This window comes from Bos grunniens, chromosome 25 (genome assembly GCF_055505025.1).
Source record: "Bos grunniens cultivar Pamir isolate PY7600 chromosome 25, Bosgru_T2T1.0, whole genome shotgun sequence".
NCBI classification, from domain to species: Eukaryota; Metazoa; Chordata; class Mammalia; order Artiodactyla; family Bovidae; genus Bos; species Bos grunniens.
In genome coordinates this window covers 41,233,712-41,248,800 of record NC_141189.1, presented here as the reverse complement: position 1 = coordinate 41,248,800, position 15,089 = coordinate 41,233,712, and the positions used below count along the sequence as shown (strand labels likewise).

The 15,089-nt window shown below is 56.1% G+C and overlaps 1 protein-coding gene, 1 long non-coding RNA gene and 1 other non-coding gene across 7 annotated transcripts; 1 reads left to right on the top strand and 2 right to left on the bottom strand.

Moving 5' to 3' along the window:
• The first annotated feature begins 688 nt into the window (after positions 1-688).
• RAB26 (RAB26, member RAS oncogene family) lies at positions 689-6,836 on the top strand. Of its 5 annotated transcripts, none has more exons than XM_086376375.1 (9): positions 689-1,086; positions 2,168-2,278; positions 4,716-4,757; positions 4,847-4,913; positions 5,040-5,092; positions 5,471-5,536; positions 5,619-5,675; positions 5,763-5,839; positions 5,942-6,836. In XM_086376375.1, the coding sequence occupies exons 1-9, from the start codon at positions 892-894 to the stop codon at positions 6,042-6,044; spliced, it is 771 nt and encodes a 256-aa protein (XP_086232501.1). In that variant the 5' UTR covers positions 689-891; the 3' UTR covers positions 6,045-6,836. The 5 variants fall into 5 exon arrangements, with proteins under 5 accessions (XP_086232501.1, XP_086232502.1, XP_086232503.1 ...); XM_086376376.1 differs by having other exon boundaries at positions 5,925-6,836; XM_086376377.1 differs by having other exon boundaries at positions 5,743-5,839.
• On the bottom strand, positions 6,783-14,771 carry LOC147345640 (uncharacterized). The gene is made up of 2 exons (XR_015154897.1): positions 14,482-14,771; positions 6,783-14,256 (listed from the first exon to the last, which is right to left on the bottom strand). It is a non-coding gene; the product is annotated as an uncharacterized LOC147345640 (long non-coding RNA).
• On the bottom strand, positions 14,359-14,441 carry LOC147345641 (small nucleolar RNA SNORD60). Its single transcript, XR_015155132.1, has one exon. It is a non-coding gene; the product is annotated as a small nucleolar RNA SNORD60 (small nucleolar RNA).
• Positions 14,772-15,089: the final 318 nt, after the last annotated feature.

The window sequence follows — 15,089 nt, the reverse complement described above, 5'->3', positions numbered from 1 at the left end:
GGCAGAGCCCTAGGGGAGCGGACGCTCAGAGGGCCTTTCACTGGCTGTGACACTGACTTCCCCTTCCCCAGGGATCCTGAAGCTTGAGCCCAGAAGACAGAAGCTCAGGGGGAGAGCACCTGGCCACCTCCACCCTGCCGCTCAGCCTGGCCCCTACGTCCTGCCTCTGATAACCAGCTGTCAGCTGAGCCCCACGTGGCGGGGCGCACCCCGGTTTGTTTGCCAACCACGGAGTGTTGGAGCTTCCTGGACCTGCCTGCCCTGGAAGGGAGGGGGCGGTGCCGCAGCAGGCCAGGTGGCACCTCCGGCTGAGATGGGATCGAGTCCCAGATGCCCATCCCACGCAGGCCTGCTGCCTCAGTGGCCCCCTCTCTCCTCGTTCCGGGCCTGGAGATAGTCCGGGGGCGGCGGTCACCCGGGCAAGGGACAGCGCGGGGCGGGGTGGTACACAGTAGAGGAGCGACAGGACGCCGAGTGCTCGGTCACCCAGGCCAACCGCCCCACACCCGCACCGAAGCCCGGGTGCAGTTACAGAGAGGGGCCCTTGGGCGCAGGACAGGGCGGTAACGTCCCCCCTGGCGCAGAGGCGCTGGGATCCGGCGTTCCTGGACCCCGCCCCCAGGGCGGCCGTCTCATTTACATGGCCACGCCCCTTGGTGGCCATTGGCGGCGGCGGCGGCGGGAGGCCGGGCCTGAGTGGCTGCGCGGCCGTGGGGCGGCGGGGGCGGGGCGGCGCGGAGCCTGGCGCCAGGGATGTCGCCGCCGCCGCCGCCGCCGCGGGACGGCTTCGGCTTCTGCTCCGGGTCTGGCTCCGACGGCGAGGGGAGCAGGGCGTCCCGGGGCGCGGCAGCTGCGGCGGGAGAGCACTGAGCTCCCGCCAGCCCGCCCGCCATGTCCAGGAAAAAGACCCCCAAGAGCAAGGCGGGCAGCGCACCCGCTACCTCTGCCCTGCCCGCTGCCAATGGGCCCCGGCCGGTGCGACCCGGGACTGCGCGCCCTGGCCCCGAGGCACCGCCCAACGGGCCCCCGCAGCCCGGCCGGTCTTCGGTCGGCGGCGGCGGCGACTTCTACGACGTCGCCTTCAAGGTGAGCCGGGCACCCCCAGCCCCAGGCGATGCGAGTGCAGCAGGTGGCGTCCGGCCCGAGCTGAGCGGGGAGGGGATCCGGGGAAACGGTGCAGGGCCCTGCGGAGCTTCAGCACGGAGCTGGCTCCCCGAGCGGCACCCCGCAGCTGGCAAGGCTGGCGCGGTGCACCGCGCGCGCGCGCGCGCACACACACACACACACACACACACACACACACAGCTGTCAAACCCGGGTTTGGAATACCCAACATATGGCAAGGCTGCCCCCTCCCCCTCCGCGACCCCCACCCGGCGGGCAGGGCCGGACAAGAGGTCCTGCGGAAGTCAGAGCCTGGCAGGTATCTTCTCCTTATTCCCTGATGCTCCTGCCCCTACCAAAGGCCCCAGCCTCATCTTCCCACATGTTGCCTTCTCTGGCCCACAGGGTCTTCCACTCTCCTTTTAGGGGGAGAGACTAGGAAGAGGTTCACAGGTTGGGTGAGGCACGCTGGGGCCTCCTTCAGGCCAAAGCAGAAGCTGGTGAATCCTGGGCGGCGGGGGTGGCAGGTCCATCCTTGGGTTTGGGAACCTTTGGTAACAGACTGGGGGAGGGGAGAAGGTCTTGAATGCCCTTCCGGCCCGCAAACTTAGCCTGAGCCCCTCCCCACACCAAGATCTGACCCTCACTTGGCAGACTCCTCCAGAGTCTTGCTGGGATTGGAAGAAGCCCTTGGGCGCAGAGCCCCCACCCCCACCACCCCAGGCCTCTCAGGAGGCCCCCAGTGACCAACACTCTGGTTCTGCTCTCCATGAAACTCCAGTTGCTCCCCTTCCAGACTAAGCATGGTGTCCAGGTAGTGCCCTGCATGAAGGCAGCAGCTCCTGTCCCCCCACTGATGGAGAGGGGACAGAACCTTCTGGAGGAGGCAGTTAGAGGTCCAGGCCCTATATCTCCCCAGGCCCTGCTGCACCTGCAGACCTCTTCCACTCCTGCCCCTCACCCACGGGCCCCCTCTGGCAAGGCCAGCTCAGGGGAGACTGGCCCCTCCCCTGGAGGGGTTCCCAGATACCCAGGTGCCCTCTGCCCTTTCCCTGTGCCCCAGGTCATGCTGGTGGGGGACTCAGGCGTGGGGAAGACCTGCCTGCTCATGCGCTTCAAGGATGGGGCTTTCTTGGCGGGGACCTTTATCTCCACCGTGGGCATCGACTTCCGGGTAAGAGAGGGGGCTGACATCCCAAGCACCAACTGGGCCCAGCCATGCCCTGGGCCCCCAACACCAGCTCATGGCTTCTTGAAACACCCCTGGCAGCTGGTTCTCCATTATCCCTGTGGGACCGGCAGCCTCACCAACCAGGCTGGCCCACCTGGCTCCCACAGTCAAGGTAGTTAAGCTGGGACGCCTTCACCACCAAGCTGCCTGCTTCCCAACACCTCAGGGGTCCTGGGGACAAGTGGCAGGTGAATATGATTGAAGCAGAGATGGTACCCCTGCATCCTGGGCTGGAACGGCCTGGATCTTGTGCCTTGAGGGAGGTGTGTCCTGGTGCCCCCATGGGAACTCAAAACCCATGGCCACTGGGGAGGCCAGCGTCACTGCCCCGCTGCCCAGAGGGGCCCTGAGGTGCTAGGTCCTACTAGACAGATGGCTGTGGCGCTTAAGCACACCCTCGGTCCCAGAGCCAGGGAGAAGTCCTTGCCCTTGGGCGGGGAGGCTTTTGGGAAATGATCCCTGCCCCCCCAGCCCTGACTGCTTTCCCCTGCTAGAACCCCCTCACCACCTCACCCCCGCCAGGGCTGTGTCCTAGGGTCCTTCTGGGGGATGGCCCTCAACTCGGCTCCCCAAGAGCCCTCGAGCACCACAAGCAGCCTGCAGGGCCATGGGGGACCACAGCCTTGGGCTTGCTGGGCTCTGGCACCCGTCTGAACTCTGTGTCCTGGGGTACTGATGTGTTCTCAGCAAATCCCAGATTTGCATTTTTCTCACCCTTTAATTAGACCCAGTCTGTGGAAGGTGGGGAGGGAGGCCCATTCTGGGGACGGGGGCGGGGGGTGGGTGGGGTGGGCGGAGCTCCCTCTGGTCTGGGGAGCCGCTCTCTATCCCGTTTTGGGGGGGGGCAGAGCCCCTCACGTGCTCTGGGATGAAGTAAGGGTTGAGGCGCCAGAAGCGGAGGTGGTCCTGGCCTCACCTCCCCCTTGTCACCTCTCGGCTTCAGGGCAGGTGCGGAGGGAGGTGAGGCAGTTTGGTTCACACCCTGTTCCGGGCGCTGGGGAAGGTGGGATGTCCCTGCAGCTGGACAGATGGCTGCGCCTGTTCCCTGGAGACCCAGAAACACCCCGACAGCAGGAGCTGGTGCAGAGGGAGGAAGTGCTGTTCCCCGGGCCTCAGCTGGTGACTGGCAGCCCCCGCCCCCACCTAGGCAGATGGGAGCCGGAGTTGAGCCACTTCCTGCTCTAGTCCTGAACTGGGAGGGCTCCGCGAGGGTGCATCGCCAGCCAGCCCACAGGGAGCGCCCACTGGGGCCAGGTCCTGGGCTCTGCGCTTCCCGCTCGGAGCCCATCCCCAGGGGGCTGCAGAAGAGAGGCTTTTAAGTGACCACTTTAGCCCCGCTCCGGGCCAGACTCAGTTCTCTCTGTGTGATTTGCACACAGTGCTCGTAAAGTAATCAGGGCAACCGTGTGACGGACACCCTGGCTATCCCCATTTGTGGATGGAGAAACTGAGGCATAGTGTGGGCAACAGGCCTGGAGTCACACAGTGGGGGACTCCAAATAAGCCCTGCAAGAGAGAGGTGCCGGTGGCCCGGGGGCTAGGGGCAGAGAACCGGGGAGAGGAATACAGGGTGAAGCTGAAACGGCAAGTGGGCATAGGGAAGTCAGCTGAGGCTGGCACCGGCTGGGCTGAAGGAGAGGGGATGGGCTGGGGGTGCAGGTCAACAGGCCTCAGTGACTGGCCACCAGGTTCCCTGGAGGGCAGGGAAGCTGGCAGGGATGTGTGCCAGGCCTCCAGGCTGGGCAGAGGAAGAAACACCTGGCCCAGAGTTGGACACAGCTGGCCATGGAGGGGGGCAACCTCCAAGTCCATCAGGATGGCCATCTGGGCGGGAGTGGCCTGGGCACCCACTGTGCATGGGTCACCAGGAGGGAACTCAGATTCAAGGGGAGTTGACTCATTGGAAAAGACTCTGATGCTGGGAGGGATTGGGGGCAGGAGGAGAAGGGGACGACAGAGGATGAGATGGCTGGATGACATCACTGACTTGATGGACATGAGTCTGAGTGAACTCCGGGAGTTGGTGATGGACAGGGAGGCTTGGCGTGCTGCGATTCATGGGGTCGCAAAGAGTCGGACACGACTGAGCGACTGAACTGAACTGAACTGTTATCTGCAGGTGGAGGGCAGGAGGTGGTCAGAGAACCAGGCGGTGGGGCCTGAAGGCAGAGTCTGGCGAGCAGAGGCGTGGGGTGGTGGGCTTGGGGGCACACTGGAGCTCTTCACCTCAGGTTCAGCCCTGGCCTGGCGCTGCCTTTCCCCCCAACCCTATCCACTGCCCCCCGACCCCCAACCCCACCAGAAGGGCACGGGTCCTTGGACCCTAGGGGCACCGCCACCTAGGACGGGCCCTTGCTGGAGCTGGCTGGTTGTGTTTCAGAACAAAGTTGTGGACGTGGACGGCATGAAGGTGAAGCTGCAGGTGAGGGGTGATGTGAGGTGGGGGGTGAGGGCAGGGAGCCCCTGGGAAGGCCCGGACAGCGCTGATGGCTGCACGCGCCTTGGCCACAGATCTGGGACACGGCTGGCCAGGAGAGGTTCCGCAGCGTCACTCACGCCTACTACCGTGACGCCCATGGTGAGCACGGGGCCACGGCCCCCAGGCTTCTGCCCCAGGAGGGCACCCGGGGTATGAGGGGAGCAGGAGGCGGGGGTGAGGGGCGGGTGCTGTGGGCTCAGAGGTCCTCACTGCCCTTCCCCCCAGCACTGCTGCTGCTCTATGACGTCACCAACAAGGCCTCCTTCGACAGCATCCAGGTCAGAGGCTTCCTTCCGGGGGGGTCTGGCGGTGGGGAGACAGGCCAAGATGGGGCCACCCACGCCCCCAACCCCCCTCCGGTACAGATGGCCTCAGGGTCCCAGACTCCTGAGGACCCTCCTGACAGTGGGGGAGGGGGAAAGACTGCCCCACCAGGTGCATGTTGAACAAGCTGAAGTGGAGGTCCTGGGGGACTTTCCAGTCCAACAGCTTAGATGAGGGAGCTGTTGGGCTGCCCGTGCATGGCGCCCAGGGAGCACGAGCTCTGGGGCCCCTCTGCTGGTCAGGCACCACCAGGCACACCGGGGGTGCGTCCTGGAGGGGTCGGGGGGCCCGGAGCGCTGGCCTCCAGCCTGGCCTCAGCTCCGCCCCTGCAGGCCTGGCTGACCGAGATCCAGGAGCACGCCCAGGATGATGTGGTTCTCATGCTGCTGGGGAATAAGGTGGGCACTCTAGCCTCGCAGGGGAGCCGGGGGTGGGGGTTGGGGGTGATGGGGCCAGCTCTCACCAAGGTTCCTACGCCAGGTGGACTCTGCCCAGGAGCGTGCGGTGAAGCGGGAGGATGCGGAGAAGCTGGCCAAGGTGAGCTGGGGTGGGGTGGGTGGTGGGCGAGCGCCCAGGGCTATGGCGCCTGAGCCGCCCCTGCCAGGCTGCCCACGCTATTTGCAGGACTACGGGCTGCCGTTCATGGAGACCAGCGCCAAGACGGGCCTCAATGTGGACTTGGCCTTCACAGCCATAGCCAAGTGAGTCCTCACGGTCACCAGAAGGAGCCCCAGACTCAGGGTTCTGCACCCCCTCCTTGGGGGTCCAGGCTGCCCCATCCCACAGTTATCCCTGCCCCACAGGGAGCTGAAACAGCGCCACACCAAGGCCCCCAGCGAGCCCCGCTTCCAGCTGCACGACTACATCAAGAGGGAGGGCCGGGGGGCTTCCTGCTGCAGACCCTGAGCCTGTGGGGCCTGGCCACCAGGCGTCCTCCTGGAAGACTACACATTCTACAGCAGTCAGTCCCAGGTTGAGCCTCACCCACCCCTCATCTGGGCAGTGATCCAGAGCCGAGGTCCCAACAAATGGGCTGCACAAAGCCAGAGCGTCTGCAGTCCTTCACCTGCTGCTGCCCGAGGGCCTTGCCCCAAGGCAACCATCTTCTGTACAGGAGGGACACCGAAGGGCAGACTCCCAGGCGCCTGGCCCTCTGGCCACGGGGCTCTGCCGCCTCCATCCCCCCATGGGCACCCCCAACTTTCAGGCTGGGCTGCAGCACCCACACCATATGTATAGTGCCTAACTGCCTAGAAAGCCATTGTCTTCAGCTGCACTTGCTGCCCAGGAAGGAAGGGGCAGGACCCTGCCCACACCTGGGGCAGAGGGCTTCACCACCAATCCCATCCTGCACTGCACCCCAAGGACAACTGCCTGCTGCCAGCCCCTCAATGGGAGGCCCCGGTTCCACATCAACAGGGTCTTTCAGATTCCCATGGAGGATGCCAAGGCTATGGCTTTGTAACGCAGTGTTCAGCCCATGGGAAGTCACGGAAATGTCAGGGAAACCAGGACCACCAGCCTTGCCTGTGGACCAGGGTACCACTTCAGCAGGCCGACACACAGCCTGGGCTCAGTGAGGTCAAGTCACAGGGGTGGGCAGAGCATTCCACCTTGTGCTAAAGAAAAAACTCCAAGTCAGTCTTTTGATCAAAAGCTTTTATTTCCGGTCCTAGTGAATAAAATTTGTTTTCTGGAGTGCCTGCTTCGTCCATTGAAAGACAGCCACAAGCTCTGGGAATTAAAAGAGTTCACGAACTACCCCAAGGCAAAGACAACCCAAAAACCTAGAGAAGGTGGTCCTGGCAGGTGGAAAACCACTGGCATGAACTTCCATTTTCATGTTGCTCCAAGACTGCCCAGGGACGAGCTGTCATCCCAGGGAGTCCTCTGGGGTGCTAACACGCGTGATCACGCACATGCTGGACCCCAAGAAATCTTTACCGAGAGGTTGAGAGGTAAAGGTCTTCTACAGCTTCTTCAGCCTAGCGCTAGGCTCACGGCCCCTACCTAACCAGGGCCCTGGAACTCTATCCCTGCCTTGCCCAGGGTGACTTCTGCTGGAGCCCCTGCCTCACCATCACCTTAACATGGAATTGTTGCAAACTGGGAGAAACAAACTCCACAGATTAAAAAGGCAGGGACCAAATGCTAGTAAAAGGATTATGGCAACTAGAGGCCCAAATGGGGGCTAAAAACCAGACAATACTCAATAACATCCCTTTAAAGTGCAGTCTAGACAGTCAGCATTTGGGTTACCCCATCAGAAAGGATGAGGCCACTTGGCGTGGTCGTGTATTTTCTTTTACTACCCCAGAGTCATGATGTAACACACCTTTGTTCAGCTAGGAGGAAGAACAAGGCCAGCCTATTATCAGTCACTTTATCAGCCCAGGAACTTAAGAGACGATGAGGGTCTGCAATGAGTTCCAGGTGGATTCACTCATGGCAGACAGGGTGGCCCCACAACAGAGAGCTCCAACCCCTGCTGAAACGAGGCCAACTGCCCTTCTCCCCCAAGGTGGGTGGTTATAGATGGTGAGACTAGGTTTATTTGGTTACTCAGTGTACACTGTCTCATAAACAGCATGGTCTATACAAGCAAAGGCCACAGCTAATCCTGGGAAAGTGGGGTTGTAGTCTGTTAAAGAGGGCAGTTGGTTTATATCCAGACTACAAAGAAATAGATGTCTGGGAGGGGTACAGTCCTGGGGCGTTGCTGTGGAATCAAGCCACTTTAGCAGTCCGCCTGGGCAGGGGTTCTGGTACAGTTTGAGAAGATTCCACCACTGAATATGGTTGTATAAGCCTTTTCAAAGGCTTTGGCGGAGGCAAAAACTGTACTAGCTGCTTGGTGCCAAGCCTACCCAGGAGATACAGATCCCATCGGGCCCGCTGACCTTGGGGGCACCACCATCGGCAATTTGATCTCTGGTTGCTCTGCCTTTCCAAAACCCAGTCTGTACAAGTCCTCAGTTCATGTACTGCTGAAACCTTGCTGTCATGTGAAATGAGTGCAGTTGTGCTGTGGTTTGAACATTCTTTAGCACTGCTTTTGGGCTTCCCTTGTGGCTCAGCTGGTAAAGAATCCACCTGCAATGCAGGAGACCTGGGTTCGATTCCTGGGTGGGGAAGATCCTCTGGAGAAGGGAAAGGCTACCCACTCCAGTATTCTGGCCTGGAGAACTCCATGGATTGTATAGTCCATGGGGTCACAAAGAGTAGGACACAACTGAGCAACTTTCACAGGGACTGGAATGAAAACGGACCATTCCCAGTCCTGTGGCCACCCGTTTTCCAAATTTCTTGACATTCAGAGCAGCACTTTCACAGCATTCTTTTAGGATTTGAAATAGCAGCTGGAATTCTATCACCTCTACTAGCTTTGTAGTAATGTCTAAGATCCACTTTACTCCAGGATGTCTGGTTCTAGGTGAGTGACAATTCCACCCTGGCTATCCAGTTAATAAGACCTTTCCGGTATAGTTCTGTGTATTCTTGCCACCTCTTCTTAATCTCTTCTGCCTGTTAGGCCCTTACCATTTCTGTCCTTTATCCTTCCCATCCTTGCATGGAATATCCCCTTGATAAACTCCAAATTTCTTGATGAGATCTCAAGTCTTACCCATTCTATTGTTCCCCAGTATTTCTTTGCATTGTTCATTCTCACAGCCCTCTAGTACATTTCCATTGGTCAGAAAGCAATTTGTGATGGAAGTGCCACTATCCATCCCTTTTTGACCCTCACTTCTGGGCCCGGGTCTCCTCAGGGGCTGTCAGAAGTAAAAGGGATGGGGTCAGTGTCATCGGTGCGAGTCAGGACAGCTGCTTCTGCTGGCCCATCTGCCCTGCTGCTCCCTTGCCTAACTTTGGACCTTTCGGTGTCCATGGCAATGAATGGTAGCTACTTGTTTTCAAGCTGCAAGATCTCAGCCCCATACTTTACAGGGGATTGTTACATGCTCTACAGACACATGGCATTTTGAATGTTTCCTTCCCCTGAGCTTCCCTGAGAGCTCAGTTGGTAAAGAATCCACCTGCAACACAGGAGACTCCAGTTTGAATCCTGGGTCAGAAGATCCCTTGGAGAAGGGATAGGCTACCCACTCACAGTATTCTTGGGCTTCTTTGTGGCTCAGCTGGTAAAGAATCCGCCTAGGTTCAACACTTGGGTTGGGAAGATCCCTTGGAGAATTCCATGGACAGTCCATGGTCACAGATTTTCTTGTCAAGCTGAGTCAAGGCTAATGTGTTACTGTTACTTGGGGTTTAGCAGGGTTGAAGGTGTGGCAAGTTCTTTAAAATTTTTACTGAAGTATAGCTGACTTACAATGTTTTAATTTCTGGTGTACAGCAAAGTGATCCCATCATACATCTCTCTCTAGATCCATCCATGTTGCTGTAAACAGCGTTTCATGTTTTACGGCTGAGTTAACGTTCAAAGAGTTGGGACACGTCAACACAGGACGTGTTGGACATGACTGAGTGGCTGAACCGAATATCCCATGGGCTACACACTTCACATGGTCACTACCTGACCACATGAGTTGACACGAATGAGCACAAAGTATTCCACTGTGAGATGAGGGATTTTGCTCATAAGTGTGTAGCACATGAGATAAGCATGCTAGCAAAGGTATGCTCAAAACCCTCCAAGCCAGGCTTCAGCAGTATGGGAAGCAACAACTTCCAAATACACAAGCTTGGTTTCAAAGAGGCAGAACATAACTGCCAACAATCACTGGATCATGGAGAAAGCGAGACTGCCAGGAGAAATAACCTCAAATACACAGATACTACCCTGCCATTAGGAACTAAAAAGCCTCTTGATGAAAGTGAAAGAGGAGAGTGAAAAAGTTGGCTTAAAGCTCAACATGCAGAAAACAAGGATTATGGCATCCAGTCCCATCACTTCATGGGAAATAGATGGGCAAACAGTGGAAACAGTGTCAGACTTTATTTGGGGGGCTCCAAAATCACTAGATGGTGACTGCAGCCATGAAATTAAAAGACGCTTACTCCTTGGAAGGAAAGTTATGACCAACCTAGATAGCATATTCAAAAGCAGAGACATTACTTTGCCAACAAAGGTCCGTCTAGTCAAGGCTATGCTTTTTCCTGTGGTCATGTATGGATGTGAAAGTTGGACTGTGAAGGCAGAGTGCCGAAGAATTGATGCTTTTGAACTGTGGTGGTGAAGACTCTTGCGAGTCCCTTGGTCTGCAAGGAGATCCAACCAGTCCATTCTGAAGATCAGCCCTAGGATTTCTTTGGAGGGAATGATGCTGAAGCTGAAACTCCAGTACTTTGGCCACCTCATGCGAAGAGTTGATGCTGGGAGGGATTGGGGGCAGGAGAAGGGGACGACAGAGGATGAGATGGCTGGATGGCATCACAGACTCAACGGACTTGAGTTTGAGTGAACTCCAGGAGTTGGTGGACAGGGAGGCCTGGCATGCTGCAATTCATGGGGTCACAAAGAGTCGGACACAACTGAGCGACTGAACTGAACCGTAATGGCAGAAAATGAAAAGGAACTGAAGAGCCACTTGGGGGTGAGAGTGCAAAGGCTGGCTTAGAGGAAGGAAATGGCAATGGCAACCCACTCCAGTTGTCTTGCCAGGGAAATCTCATGGACAGAGGAGCCCAGTGAGCTGCAGTTAAAGTTGGACAGGACGTAGTGACTGAACGATATTCCATAGCATGTATGTACCACATCTTGGATAAGAATGTACCACATCTGTCAATGGACATTTAGGTTGCTTCCATTTCTTGTTACAGAAACCATGGCAAGGGAGAGAGACCAGTGACACTGGGAGATGCAGAACAGCAGTTTATTTAGCACCTGTCTGGACTCCAGAGTTGCCTCCAGAGGCTGAGCGCACAGGCTTTGTTCTGGCTATCTTTTCTATGGCATGGGATTCTGGGTCCTAGTGACTTTCCCGCCTAAGCAGTTTGGCTGACCCAATAAGTAGGCCAGTTCACAGAAGCAGAGGTGGTGAGCAATAAGCAGGCCAGTTTACAGAGGCAGAAGTGGTTAGCCTAACAATAAACTTAAGCAACTGTTTTTTTTTTTTCTCTTCACTATCCACACAGGAGTGCATGTTATCTTTTGGAATAATTGTTTTGTCTGGGTATGTGTCCATGAGTTGGACTGCTGGATCATATGCTGGAGTTGGAGGAACTCCCATACTGTTTTTCATAGTAGCCGCACTAATTTACATTCTCAACAATGATAAGGTTAGGGCTTCCCTGGTGGCTCAGCTGGTAAAGAATCCATCTGCAATGTGCGGGGGATCTGGGCTGGATTGGGAAGATCCCCTGGAGAAGGGAAAGGCTACCCACTCCAGTATTCTGGCCTGGAGAAGTCCATGAACTGTATAGTCCATGGGGCCACAAGGTCACATGACTGAGTGACTTTCACTTTCCAAAGGTTAAGCTTGTTAGCCTCCTCCAGTAATCAAATTGTCAGCAGCTACTGCCAGGCCAACCTGGAGCCACTTAATCTAGTTGCTTGGAAGCCTCCCAGCTTCTGTATTAGGACTCTACTCTCCAGAGTAGTCCCTTCCTTTCCAGCCAGATACAAAATGGCTTTTTAAAGAGAGGAGCTTTAGTGAGGGCAAATTTTGTAAGTACAAAAAAACATCTTTAGGGGCACTCAAGCCTAATATAGCTCTTCTCTCTTGGGACAGCTGTCTATTTCCAGGGGTTACAATATATTCCATGTATTGAACTTGTTCCTATGAAATTTGTGCCTTTTTCTGGAAGAACCAGTAACCCCGGGCTTGAAGAAAATTAAGAACTTCAATGTCGTTCTCATCTGAGCCTCCATATCAACATGTTATTTACAGACTGTAGAACAGTCCCTTCTAGCAAATCTTTATTTCCTTTCTTAGGGTTTGGGCAAACAAGTGTTGATGTCCCAACACCCCTACGGTGGGTACTTCTGTCCACCAAGTACATTGTTGCATCTGGTCCAAGTTGGGGCTAGTCCACTCAAAGGCAATCTGATATTGTGAGGGATCAACTGGGATTTAAGGTCAGAGAGTGAGCCACATAGCATCTCCAGGGACTTTTATAAGGATTGGCCACAAGGGGGTGTATAGGGACTACTGCATTTTCCTGTTGAGGTCTCACACCATCTTGTATCCCTCATTTGGCTAACCGACAGAATGGGACTCTTGGATTCAGACAGAGCACCAAGAGCCTATGTTTTAAGAGTGCATCTGTTTAGGGCTGTAACCTTTTCCCTCTAATCTTATGGCTATTATCTGTTAGGATAATCAGCTTTTGGCTTAAGCTGAGTTTCTGCTGGTTGGCCATTTATGGCCTTCCAGGGACTCCTCTCAGAGAAGGCAATGGCATCCCACTCCAGTACCCTTGCCTGGAAAATCCCATTGACGGAGGAGCCCTGGTGGGCTGCGGTCCATGGGGTCGCTAGGAGTCAGACACGACTGAGCGACTTCACTTTCACTTTTCGCTTTCAGGCACTGGAGAAGGAAATGGCAACCCACTCCATTGTTCTTGCCTGGAGAGTCCCAGGGACGCTGGAGCCAGGTGGGCTGCTGTCTCTGGGGTCGCAGAGTCGGACACGACTGAAGTGACTTAGCAGAGGGACTCCTTTGTCTCAAACTGCAGGGTTCACAGCTTGTAGACTCTGGCTGGGTACAGGCCCTTGCTCTTCTTGTTGATCAGCCTTAGCCAGGGTCAAGGTTAGACGCTGCTTAAGGCCACCTAACCGCCATGTGGCCCTGAGGGAGCCCAGGGCTCTCCTTGATAGTGGGGTAGGACACTCAACTCAAAAGGCATGTGAGAGGCTCACTGAAGTAAGGGCAAGGACTTCCATCAGCTAGTCACCAGGAAGAAGGCCCAGCATGAGAAATCTGGACAAAGTGGCTCCCATATTAAAAAAAAAAAATTCTTACCTGCCATCAGGGGTTCCTCGATGGATACAGACATCTTGTGGCGGGGGAGCAACCAGAATCCCTGGGCTTCCAGCATGGCCATCCCAGGAGAAGGGCCCCCCTCCTTAGCGACCAAGGGCAGTCCCATCCCCAGTGACTGGCCTGTGTGTAGACTGGGCATGGCCCGGGAGCTCCTGGTGCTCACTGGCCAATGGCTGGTTGGCTTACACTTAAACCCCCCTTGTTGGTCTCACCTCCAGACTGATGGTTGACTCCTCCTGCCCACTTTGGGTTGCCCTGAGGTTATGTATGAAGCATGGCTGAGAGCAAAGGCTATCTATTTAGTTTGAGCCTTGGTCTGGCTTTTTCATGGTGAGTCCTTTCCTTCTCCATCACTAAACACTTCGAAGGCCACCTCTAGGAGCTATGGCATTTGTGTTTGCGGGTCTAATTGTAACTGAGTTTTTGCCTAGTTTCAGGGGGACTGACCCTAGGGAGCAGAGAGGTCAACCTGTTAGAAGGAATGAGAAAGTGTATTTGAAAGCCATTAAACACTGAAAAAGATCAAGGAAGTGATTTAAGAGGAAGAAAACCCTGTTCTCTTTCAGGGACAGCCTGTGAAAAATTTTTAGAAAACCTTAAAAGAGTATCAAACTTGATACACTGCAGTTGGCTGAACTGACCATATTGTGTCTCTTATTTTCCTATACTTGAGTATATCCCCCGGGGACTGGGCTGCATGGAACTGACCAGGCAATAGCGTGCTTGCAGGTAGGAATATACTGCACAGGCTGGAAGTGAAGGGGGTCCAAGAGGGAATGAAAATAACTTGGGGGAACTGGAATGGGGAATAACAGAAGGTGGCACCTTGAAGGCAGAGGGTGAGGTGGGAGCAACAGGAGGTTCCAAGTCGTTCACCCTGCGTTCCTGATGATGCCTAAAGGGACGTATGAATTCCACCGGACATAGCATTGAGTTTGACCAAGGCACAGTTTGCAAGTGAGGTTCAAGAAATTATCTTCCCAAAAGGCACGAAACACCAGCCTTCCTCCCAAGAGGGAAGCCTTAGAAAAAAAGCGAGGCAGAAACCGTGAAGAGAGGGAGAAGCCAGACATTTCCCAGCCGCAGCTGGGAAAGGCCCTGGATTTACCTGGAATCCAAGGCCCCTTAGAAAGACGCTGACCTCAAGGTCTCCAGCCGGGTCACCGACGGTCCTGAAAGTCAGAAAGAGCCCAACTGTAGACAGATGCTCTATCCTGCCATTTCTGGCAAGACGTGTTTTCACCCCCAGGCCCTTCCACGGTGGGGACACCCTAAAGCCTCAGTCTTGCAATATAATCAGACTGCACGTGCAGTTTTCATACGAGGTGTCAGAAATTAAAGCAATTCATCACAGGCCTGGAACTGGATTTGGGAAGCCAGGGACAGTCCAGTCTTACCTCTGGGAACCAGAAATAATTCGGACTTCCGACGGAACTGCGGCGAGCGGGAGGCAGACAGGCGGAGAACTAAAGACCAATGTGGGCGCTCGGGCTGAGGGAGGAGCCCGGAGGCTAGGTTGGCCGACGAATTTGGGCCACCTTCCCAGGCCCCGCCGGGCCAGGGTCCCGCCCTCCAAAGTCCACCACGGGGAACCTAGAGTGACGTCTCCAACCGCGTGCTTGATCCTAAAAGACCGCGGGTCTGCGAGACTCAAGCTTTTATAGAAACTGTCCCAACTCTGCGATTGGGCAATCCCGGAGGAAGTATCCGCCCCCGTCACCGCTGATACGCTCTTCTTTCTACTCTTCCTGTCTCCGCCAACCGAGCCCTGGCATCTTTTTCGGGAGCGGGCTCCAGCACCAGACCCCTTAAGCCCCACCCTTTTGCAGAGGCCATTGAACCTAGCTGTGACTGACGGATACACCCAGCCAATCAGAGCCCGATCTGCAACATAGAGTGATTCCGAAGCCACCAATCCATCCCTGCGACGTCCGAGCCGCCGGAAGTCGTAGTTCCTGAAGAGTCGAGGGGAAGGCGGCCACCTGGGGCCGCGAGAGCCGGGGAA

Bases quoted from the DNA above. Each gene is read 5' to 3' on its own strand.
- RAB26 (XM_086376374.1), top strand. From the start codon at position 892: ATGTCCAGGAAAAAGACCCCCAAGAGCAAGGCGGGCAGCGCACCCGCT. The intron at 2,279-4,715 runs GTAAGAGAGGGG...GTTGTGTTTCAG, and splicing joins CCGTGGGCATCGACTTCCGG to AACAAAGTTGTGGACGTGGA. The intron at 4,758-4,846 runs GTGAGGGGTGAT...CCTTGGCCACAG, and splicing joins GCATGAAGGTGAAGCTGCAG to ATCTGGGACACGGCTGGCCA.